Source organism: Natrix helvetica, assembly GCF_964273705.1.
Source record: "Natrix helvetica genome assembly, chromosome: 12".
NCBI classification, from domain to species: domain Eukaryota; kingdom Metazoa; phylum Chordata; class Lepidosauria; order Squamata; family Natricidae; genus Natrix; species Natrix helvetica.
The window spans coordinates 16407192-16418419 of record NC_138556.1 but is presented as its reverse complement, the minus strand read 5'-3'; the positions used below and the strand labels follow the sequence as shown (position 1 = coordinate 16418419).

Here is an 11228-nt window from a genome sequence, read left to right as displayed (position 1 = left end):
AAAAAAATAAGGAACTCATGTTTAGCTTCTTGAGTAATCAGCTTATTTCCATGCATTTCATGATCTTCTCCTTGTTCTCCTAGAATATCGTGTTTTATGAGTGGCTGCCAAACCTTTTGGAGAAGACAAGCATCAAAAGTTATGAAGGTGAGGAACAGCAGCAGAACAGAATAGATGCCAAATGGAAAAGGACAAAAGATTTTCAGCAGCTGCATGATGGAGACGGAAGATCAGGGAGATTCTTGTGACTATAAAGAACTGCCTTAGTCACCTTTCTCTCAATTTTATAGTTTTATGTAGAGAAGGCTGGAATCCATTATCATTTCTGTATTGAGGAACGCTAAAGTGCATTTGCATTCTAAGTTCTTCCATTTTAAAACTCAAAATATCACAGGGAGTTCAAGGCCCTCCCTTCTCTACATCTTTTTAGCTTCGCTAAAATCCTTCCGTGAAATACCTCTTGTCATCTCATGAATCACTCTCTGTGCTTTAGGTTACAAGCAGCATGTAGATTCTCGCATCTCTCCAGAATTCCTTGTGGCTTCTGCACTCTTCCTTGGCACGAAAGTCCCATCTGGAGTCTATATGAGGTAGGAAAAGTGGGGTTTTAAAATAATAATAATAATAATAATAATAATAATAATAATAATAATAATAATAATAATAATAATAATAATAATAACAACAACAACAACAACAACAACAACAACAAAAACGTGAAGCCAGTATAGGAAATATGCCTAGAACTGCAGTATTAAGATGGGAGGGAGGGAGGGAGGGAGGGAGGAAGGAAGAGAGGAGATATGAAAGAAGGGAGGAAGGAGAGATGAAGGAAGAGAGGAGAGATGAAAGAAGGAGGGAGGGAGGGAGGAGGGAGGGAGGAGGGAGGGAAGGAAGGAAGGAAGGAAGGAAGGAAGGAAGGAAGGAAGGAAGGAAGGAAGGAAGGAAAGAGCCAGACAAATTGAGTGTATCTAGCATGGCAGCTGAAGATGGAAGATCTCTTGGCTGCAGAGCAGAGAGAAGCAGCACCACAAAAGCTCCAAGTTAGCTCATATTTTTTCTCCAACAAATAATATGGCTGGGTTCACACAATGCAGTATCCAATGTGTTTATTTAGTTGTCACTTAAGTTATTGTGTGAATCCGACCACTTTAATTCATGCTGGGTCAACCCAGGAAACTATGGATTATTCAACCAAACATGGTGAACCAATGTAAGGTAAGAACTCAACCCTGTCAACAAATATCCAGCTGCAACTTGAAAATCCAAGTATTGGATGGCATGTCAATAGGTTGCCTTTGCAGATGGAGCATTATCAGAATTATCTATTCCATGCAACATCTGCTCAAGGATCTCTTCCCTTTTTTCTGCCTTTTGCCAATGGGGGTAGGAATTATACTGATCCCACAGAGAGAACCTACTCATCTTGTTTTTTTTTTAATAATCTTTTTAGGAATTCAATTTGTATTTTCCAAAATGTGACTGATGTAAACGGACAGTCCTCTCCAGCCCTCCGCCTATGCAACAACTACTGGAGTCGGCAGGTAAGGGGCTTCAGAGCAACTAAACATGCATTTCTAGTTGAAGGCACTCAAGAGATGGAGATTGTAAGAAAATGTCTTGAGGATGTGGCTTCATGGTGAAATAGTCATGTTGTGTGGAAAAAATATAACTCAAAGCGTAACCCAAGTAGAGCACTTGGGTTGCATGCAACAGTCCCATGTTTTGGTCTTTGGCATCTCCAGGTAGGTCTGAGTAGGTCACCTGCCAAAAGTCCTAGACAGCTTTCATCAATATAGAAAGTACTAGAATAGATAAAGCTAGAGGAGGAAAGCTATGGCAAATCTAGACAGCATACTAAAAGGCAGAGACATCACCCTGCCAACAAAAGTGCGTATAGTCAAGGCTATGGTTTTCCCAGTTGCAATGGATGGCTGTGAAGTTTGGACCATAAGGAAGGCTGAGCGCCAAAGAATGGAGGCCTTTGAACTCTGGTGCAGGAGAAGACTCCTGCGAGTCCCTTGGACTGCAAGGCCATCCAACCGGCCAGTCTTAGAGGAGATCAAACCTGACTGCTCTTTAGAGGGCCAGATCCTGAAGAGGAAACTCAAAGACTTTGGCCACCTAAGGAGAAGGAAGGACTCACTGGAGAAGAGCCTAAAGCTGGGAACAACTGAGGGCAAAAGAAGAAGGGGACGACGGAGAATGAGGTGGCTGGATGGAGTCACCAAAGCAGTCGGCGTGAGCTTAAATGGACTCTGGGGGATGGTAGTGGACAGGAAGACCTGGAGGAACATTGTCCATGGGGTCGCAATGTGTCGGACACAACTTTGCAACTAACAACAACAAGAATAGATTATTAAATGTCCTGCTTCATCATTGCAAGATACCTTGTTGTGCCTCTAATTCAGTTGGTGATTTCACAAAGGTAGAGATCATTCCCAGGATCCCAGGACATTTAAGCAATTGAGCCTCGATAGTTCCTATCACTGTTAGCATTGCTCCAAAGATTGGACTTAGTGCCTCTTGGGAACCAAGCTGGTAAACTTTGCAATTGCCTTGTAGCTCATGCTAAGTATTTCCTGTCTTGGTCAGAATCCTAATCTCCAGACAGCTGAGGATGTAGATAATCTTCTTCTGGGAATGAGTTCTCAAATCACCAAGATGGAAGACAACTTTGTAGTCGAAGATCTCCGAGGTAGATCTTTTCATCCATTTATTCACTCTCTCTTTTGATGGTTCTCCCCAAAAATGGTTTCCTTCTTTTGGCAAAGCTAAGGGAGGAGAAAAGGTACCGTAGCCTTCAAATTTTGGAGTGAGCTTTCTTTGCTGCCTGCTTTTATGGGGGGGGGGACTTTTAGTTAATTGTTGCCCTTCGGTGTCATGATTCCGTTGTTCCTTTATGTGGACGTCCTTCCATTTTGCTCCACTATGAATGTTCTCTCTTGTTCTCTTTCAGATTACTGGTATGGGACAGTGAGGTACTCCCGAATGGATTTCGTAGCAAGTTGGATCCAACGAGGGAGAGATATTGGAGTATCTACCTATAACAAAGTCAGAGAGTTCTTTGATCTTCAGCCTGCTGAGAAATGGACAGATATTAACCAGAAGAACAAAACGGTACCCTATCACAGAAGCTAAAATGGACATGAGATGGGGTGGAAGGCAGATGGAAGACAAGCAGCATCTTGTCCATTGGTAGCAGGTTTACCAAGGGGACACGGTGGCTCAGAGGCTAAGATGCTGAGCTTGTCAATCAGAAAGGTCAGCAGGTTCCGTGGTTCAAATCCCTAGCGCCGCGTAATGGAGTGAGTTCCCATGACTTGTCCCAGCTTCTGCCAACCTAGCAGTTCGAAAGCACGTAAAAAATGCGAGTAGAAAAATAGGAGCCACCTTTGGTGGGAAGGGAACAGCATTCCGTGTACCTTCGGCATTGAGTCATGCCGGCCACATGACCACGGAGACGTCTTCGGACAGTGCTGGCTCTTCGGCTTTGAAATGGTGATGAGCACCACCCTCTAGAGTCGGGAACAACTAGCAGATATGTGCGATTGCAATTGCATTTAAATGCCTGCACCACCCCAGAGCGCTATACAGCACTCTCTGGCTGTGTCAGTGTCAGCATTATTTGCATTTTCCTGCTATAATCTGGGCCACCATTTAACAGTCTTTAAAAGGATGGAAGGCTGATTCAACCATGAGCTGGTCAGGAATCAAACCTCAGGCAGTGGGCAGAGTTTGCTGGCAATGCTTCACTTTAGCCACCGTGCTACCATGGCCCCCATTCACTCTTGCAAAGCCCACTTACTATCCAACTATACTTATTTTATTCTGGCTGCAATTTTATTTTATTCTTCCCATTTTGTACCCGGTACCAAACTCAAAAGGGGACAGAAATCTCCCCTCTTCTTTTAACTATTCAAGCCCACCTCCCACTTGTTCAGCCTTCAAACCACATGGTCCCTTTGCTCCTAGATCCTTGAATCAACCGCAGATCTCTACGGGGGCAGGCTTGAGAGTCTGGAGCTGCTTCTTGGGGGGTTGCTGGAAGAGAACGAGACCCTCTTCCGAGCCATCCTTGAGGACCAGTTTGTTCGCCTACGAGATGGAGACCGATTCTGGTTTGAAAACCCCAAGAATGGGTAAGGCATCCCATCAGAACATCATTTAATTCCATCCTTCCAATTCTATCCTTCTGTTCCTTTTCTCTGGGGGATGGACAGAATGGAATGGAATGGAGTGGAATGGAATGGAATGGAATATAGAATGGAATGGAATGGAATAGAATAGAATAGAATATAGGATGGAATGGAATGGAATGGAATATAGAATGGAATGGAATATAGAATGGAATGAAATGGAGTGGAATGGAATAGAATGGAATTGAATATAGAATGGAATGGAATGGAATGGAGTGGAATGGAATAGAATGGAATAGAATGGAATAGAATATAGAATAGAATGGAATGGAATGGAATATAGAATGGAATGGAATAGATTATAGAATGCAATAGAATATAGAATGGAATGGAATAGAATGGAATGGAATAGAATATAGAATGGAATGGAATGGAATGGAATAGAATGGAATGGAAAATAGAATAGAATGGAATAGAATAGAATGGAATGGAATGGAATGGATTATGGAATGGAATAGAATGGAATAGAATATAGAATGGAATAGAATATAGAATGGAATGGAATGGAATAAAGAATAGAATAGAATAGAATTCTTTATTGACCAAGTGTGATTGGACACATAAGGAATTTGTCTTTGGTGCATAGGCTTTCAGTGTACATAAAAGACAAGATACATTAATCACGAATCATAAGGTACAACTCTTAATGATAGTCTTAGGGTACAAATAAGCAATCAGGAGACAATCAATATCAATATAAATCATGAGGATACATAAGGTACTTTTGGGGGAAGCCCAGGTCAGAACAGGAGTTTTTGGACTTGGCTTGGTCTAGGATGGTCAAATTTTTCCCAATTGAAACTAGGATTAAACGTCTGTATGTTGTGCAATTAAAGAATGTCCATCCTGTGTCCTGACCGCCCCTTTGAATGCGGATTTGAACATCAGCCTCCCAGTCCTAAGCAGGCATTCTAACCACAGCCTTGCGACTACATTGATGCTTAACGCACTGAAGATCCCACACTGAGTCTCGTTCATCCCTTTCGTAGGCTATTCACTGCAGAGGAGATTGTGGCCATTAAGAACACTACCCTCCATGATGTTCTTGCTGCTGTTATGTACACAACAAATATCCAAGCGGACGTGTTCGTCTGGAATCATGGTGGGTAATGGTTTATGTTCTTTGGGAAGTGCATGGGACGAGACCCCGTCAAAGCAATGTTTAGAACTAGCCATGGTCACTGATGAAAATGGCATCACAAGGAAGTTCTACCCTTTTATACTTCCATTGCAGTGTTGCACACAAGTATCCAAGGAATAGCACATAAGACAGGGTCTTATTTTCTTTTGACCCCCTGAAATAAGTGCTTGGCCTTATTTTCAGGGAGGTCTTATTATTTTTAAGATGCAGGAAGCAGCGAGCATGGTCACCTCATGGCTGCTGCTGTGTTTTGCTATATTTTTTTGCGGAGGGCTTATTTTGGGGGGAGGGGCTTATTTTAGCGCATGCGCTCAAAAGCCCAACTGGGCTTATTATCCGGGGAGGTCTTATTTTCAGGGAAATAGGGTACGAAGCATAATTACGAGTCTTCCTCCCTCTTCCCCCGTCTCTATCTTGGCTGTGCATGCCTACAAACCACTCCATTATTTTCCATATTAGGAAGATGGGGAGTCTTTCAATCAAAAGAAGGAAGACAAGCTGTAGCTCAAAAGTTGAATGCCTCCCTCCCCCCAGTACACGCAGAAAATTCTGGATTCATTATCTAAAGTAGGGGATGGGGTAGAGGGAATGAGCCTAAGAGATTTTGGACAAGGCACCAAACAATTGTTTTGGATTACACGTAAATAAGAACATTTGGGTTTTTTTTTTTGTTAGAAGGAACTTCACAGAATGCTCTTCTCCCAGCTGAATTTGTTGATTTATTTTTCAATATTGGCCACTCCTAGTCTTTTGTATACAGTTGCATAAATGGTACACGAAAGGCTCACGGCCAGGAGTGAAATCAATTTACCTTTGCTACCGGTTCACAAATGTGAGCATATGTGCCACTTCTGCCCATGCGTAGAGCGTCAAAAACGGAATATGATGACGTTCGGGTGGGTGGGCAGAGCCTCCCGATTCACCTGAACCGGATAGAACCGGCTGAATTGCGCCAGTGCTCACGGCACCTCTGGAGCGATAGCCCCTGGTTCCCAGAATGGCAGGTGACTGAAGTCCCACCCCTTTCATACCTGTCTGCAATGCACATTAAAGAGAAGTGGGGACTTCAAGTGATTGAGCCTGCCATTTTGGATGGAATATAAGGACAAGGTGACTTTTGTGTAGTATCGGGGTTAACAGCCCTCGTGTCCTGCCTTGCAAGTTTGACATGTAAACATTTTTATAACATTCCTCTGGTCTTGGTTCAAGAACAGTTTTATGAGTTCTGGTGTTGAGCGGTGCTGTTATTACAGCGTGGAGAAATGTCCAGAGTTACATCATCTCATCCTCGTGTGTCCAATGCTTGTTTATCCGGCTCACCCTATCTGCTTAGTGCAGAGAGGGGAAGTAAAAGCAATAAATTCATCTACCGACGCTCCAGTGGCCATCGTAGCATTTGGATGGAGCCAATTGGGCCCATTTTTATTTTACCCGGATGGAGAGAGAAACCAGAAACCGAGCCGTTTTTGCGAGAGGTGGATCTGGCTTCAAACTGCCGCCTAGAAGGGAAATGCACGTAGATTTACGGCCATCCTTGAGCCAGGAAATATGGGCGTAACTCGTGATGTTCGTTAAGCAGGTTTCCACAGGAGCGCTCCCAATTTTGCAACCTTTATTGCGGCGATATTCTAGTCTTTAAATGCGTCTGTTTTCCCCAATGGGCCTTTTCTGTTGGAAAATGGACAGAAATGCCAGAAACCAGGAAAAACTGGAGCGAATCAAGGTGCCATGACCACAGGATACTCAGCGAAGTAAATACCAACCTCGGTGGTGCAGTGGTTAGAGTGGTGTACTGCAGGCCACTTCTGCTGACTGCCGCCTGCCTGCAATTTGGCAGTTCGAATCTCACCAGGCTCAAGGTTGACTCAGCCTTCCATCCTTGGATAAAATGAGGACCCAGATTGTTGGGGGAGCAATAGGCTGGCTGTAAAACAGCTTAGAGAGGGCTGTAAAGCACTATAAAGCGGTATATAAGTCTAAGTGCTATTGCTGCTAGGTGCCCAACGTGCGATCACATGACTGCAAAGGGGTGTGGCCATCGGAACTTTGAAAACAGGTAGCCCTGGGGAGGTCCATCGTAATTTTGAACGGTCACTTAAGCAATCGCTAAGCAAGGACCACTGTACCTGTGTAGGGAGGCTTAAGAAGCTTTGCTGGAGGGAGGAACAAAAGGGATGGAATTGAATGGAGTTCCCTGTCTCATTGCATTCTCCACCCCCAGGTGATCCATGCTCTCAGCCCAGACAGATGGACCTGCAGGGACTACCTTCCTGCAAACAGATGACTGTCATAGATTACTTTGAAGGAAGTGCTGCAGGTTTCGGAATCCTCATCGCTGCCCTCTGTTGCTTCCCATTAGGTTTGTTTCAGCCCAGGTTTGAAATGTAGAACAATATAGAGTTGGAAGGGACCTTGGAGGTCTTCTAGTCCAACCCCCTGCTCAGGCAGGAAACCCTATGCCATTTCACACAAACGGTTGTCCGATCTCTTCTTGAAAGCCTCCAGTGTTGGAGCATTCACAACTTCTGGAGGCCAGTTGTTCCACGGATGAATTGTTCCTGCTGTCAGGAAATTTCTCCTTAATTCCAGGTTGCTTCTCTCCTGGATGAGTTTCCACCCGTTGCTTCTTGTCCTGCCCTCGGGTGCTTTGGAGAATAGCTTGAAGTTTTCCTTTACGTTCCAATGCAGGGTTAAACAATGGACATGTCCTGGGAGTGTAGGAAACTGCAATAAAGCATCTCTAGAAGTACTGTACAATGTTTGTGCTTGCTCACTTCTCCCACTCCCCCCCGCAAAAAAAATCAGTCATTCAACCTTGGTGGAACAAAAATTGGATCCAAGATTTATTAGGCGATGCAGGCTGTATCGTTGCAACAAGGCTACCATGCTGTCTCCGAACAAAGTGAAGACTAAGAGAATGAGAAGCAATGTGTATGGACCTCCAGTCTTTGGCCAGTCCTTAATTTTAGCCCCTTTGGGTTCCACTAGGCCCTCTGCCTTTTATGATGATCAGTAGAAGGCTGTGGCACCAGCGATGGTTGAGACTGTCATAGAATATGCAAGGGCATTGTCCATTGTGGGGAAGAAAACTGTGATTTGTTATCTCAATAGCTTGGAAAGACACCAACGAGGAGAAAAGTAGCATGGAGTTATCAATGTCATGAGCTAAGAGGCAGAATTTTACATATATATATATATATATATATATATATATATATATATATATATATATATATATATATATATATATATATATATATATATATATATATATATATATATATATATATATATATATATATATATATATATATATATATATATATATATATATATATAAAGTTTTTTATTTTTTCATTTCCATAACAATTAACCATATGTATACTATCACCTAACCAACATCTTATTGTATTATTAAATGTTTACATCAATTCGTCTTACCATCAATTCCCAAAAACAATTATTGGCTCTTCTGCTCTCCATACACCACATTTGTACCTTACCCATCACTTTCTTCTCCCTCTCTCCTCCTCCTCCCTACCTCCTTTCTTCCCTCTGTCCTCCTTCCCTTCTCTACTTCTCCTTCTTCTCCTCTCTCCCTTTTCCACTCCTTCTTTCTCTCCTCCTCTTCCCCCCCTGCCCTCTCTCCTTTTCCTCTCTTCTTCCCTTACCTCTCTCCTCTACTTCACACTCTTCCTCTCATTTACTTGGTGTATATCAGCCTCTGAGCGAGCTCCATTTTATGTTGATGGTATTTATAATTCCTTTTCAATATACATGTTTAATTTTAACATACATCTTCCTCCTAAGAGGCAGAATTTGTTGGTCCCAAACAAGCATTTGTTGGTCAATGCTCAAGACTGGCATCTGGGAACAACTCCAGCTGTTGTAACATCAGCCAATGCTTTTCTTGCGGGGTTTTTTTTTTTTCTGCAGTGAGTCTCTTCATTGCCTGGGTCGTGGCTTTTTTCCGGAGAAGGTCTTTCCGTAAGTTGCAGAAGAGGCAAAATCCCACCAGCCATCCAGACGTATCTGCTGAAGGAACCCAAGGTGAGGAGCAATTCTCCCAGTGCCCCACCACTCAAAGATTCCATTCAAATGCCGTAGGAGTCAAATGGAAAATTCCAGGAGAGTTGTTATCTTGGTCGCTAATCAAAAACAATTGCACACCCTTGGGTTCTATTCCCTGGAGTTATACTCAGGGTGGGCTTCAAAAATTTTAGCAAGGGGTTCTCTGCCCGGTTGCTGGGTGGGCGTGGCCTAGTCACCCTCCTGCACCATGGTGGGAGGGGGCATTTTTGCACTCCCCGGGCTCCGGAGGCCTTTGTCGAGCCTCCGGGAGGGTGAAAATCATCTCCCCAGACTCTGGAGGCCATTTCCAGCCTTCCCAAACTTCCAGTAGGCCTGTTTTTCGCCCTGCACTTACCTGCACCCAAAACAGGCCATGTGGGGACTCCTGGGAGGATTGGGGTGGGGTGGGCGGGGCCAGCCAGAAGTGGGATTTGGGGGTTCTCCGAACTGCACAGAATCTTAGCTAGAGGTTCTCCCGAACTCCTGCGAACCCCCTATCAGCCCATCCCTGGTTATACGATGGGGTTCATATACCTGGAGATGGGAGAGTGATGGAGACCAGTTACGAAAACTTGGACGTGAGTTATATTGGTATAAAATAAATGCATGAAGTATAACAAGTCTTCAAAGGGGACAGAAGATTCAACCTTGTTAGAAAAGGCAAGGCTAATACAGAGACTTCTTCCCCCTAGCTCTTGAATGGCAGGGCTTCAAGACCGATAGCTCCCTCGTCTACATCCAACTGAAAGAAAATAAGGTCATCAAAGTGCTTGATGGCAAGCTGGCTGTCGTGCGTAGCATAACCCTCAAGAGCGAGCAGAAAGTGGAGACCATCATGTCCAACAACAGAGGCAGCAGGACTATCCTTCTGAAGATTCCTAAAGAATATGACCTGGTATGTACCAAGGAGGATGACAATCAGACGGTAACAGAGTTGGAAGGGGCCTTGGGGGTCATCTAGTCCAATCCCCTGCTCAGGCAGGAGACCTGTACCAGGGATTTGAACCGCTGAACTGCCGACCTTTCTGATCAACAAGCTCAGTGTCTTAGCCACTGAGCCACCTAGTAAATACAACTGCTTACGTTCTCGTTTATATACTGGAAAGGTTCCCATCTTGCCTTTTAGTCTTCTTCTTCTCAACCCACAGGAACCTTAGGAAAACTAAAATAGCATCCAGGATTATTTCCATAAAACCCATAATTGTATGCCAATTGTTGAACAGCGATAGGAATAATGGTTAGAAAAGCTATCCATGTCACCATGGAAAAGACCTTGTTGTAAATATCTAGGTCATTGATGGAATCAACAAACATCCAAAGCATTCTGAATATTTTAAGCAATATCTTCAAAATTAAAATGTGAAAGAGAAAGCATAGAACAAGATGGCCTTTTAGGTGCCCGGGTCTTGGCTTATGAACAATAGAGCATTCTCAATTGTCTGAAGATTCTCTCCGTCGGCTGTGAATACCTCTTATCTCACTGTTCCTCACAGGTGTTGCAGTTTAAGGTAGAAGCAGAGTGCAGGGACTTCCTCGGACATCTGAAAACCTACTTGGAGAGGAATGAATTGACTCTCCAAGTTTCCATGATGAGCGAACAGCAGCTGCTGAAGAAAGCCGTAACCAAGGAGCAGAGAAAAGAAATCCTGGAAATTTTTTTCCGGCATTCATTTGCTCAGGTAAGTGAGGAAGCCGTTCTTCCTCCTTCTCCTTTTCTTCCTCCTCCTCCTTCTGCTTCTCCTCCTTCTCCTCCTTTTCTTCTTCCTCCTCCTCCTCCTTTTCTTTCCCCTCCTCCTTCTGTTTCTTCTCCTCCTCCT

The 11228-nt window shown here is 43.8% G+C and overlaps 1 protein-coding gene across 1 annotated transcript in view; it reads left to right on the top strand.

Annotated features, from left to right (window-relative positions):
- The window catches only part of LOC309398027 (dual oxidase 2-like), a gene marked incomplete at its 5' end in the record, with an annotated part of 34962 nt that overhangs the window by 6058 nt on the left and 17676 nt on the right, over positions 1 to 11228 (top strand). The window contains 11 exons of the mRNA XM_081964510.1: positions 84 to 147; positions 494 to 590; positions 1454 to 1544; positions 2596 to 2698; positions 2960 to 3120; positions 3976 to 4142; positions 5189 to 5301; positions 7562 to 7699; positions 9277 to 9390; positions 10104 to 10306; positions 10905 to 11090. Coding sequence (XP_081820636.1) covers positions 84 to 147; positions 494 to 590; positions 1454 to 1544; positions 2596 to 2698; positions 2960 to 3120; positions 3976 to 4142; positions 5189 to 5301; positions 7562 to 7699; positions 9277 to 9390; positions 10104 to 10306; positions 10905 to 11090 — 1437 coding nt within the window. The remainder of the gene's footprint in view (positions 1 to 83; positions 148 to 493; positions 591 to 1453; positions 1545 to 2595; positions 2699 to 2959; positions 3121 to 3975; positions 4143 to 5188; positions 5302 to 7561; positions 7700 to 9276; positions 9391 to 10103; positions 10307 to 10904; positions 11091 to 11228) is intronic.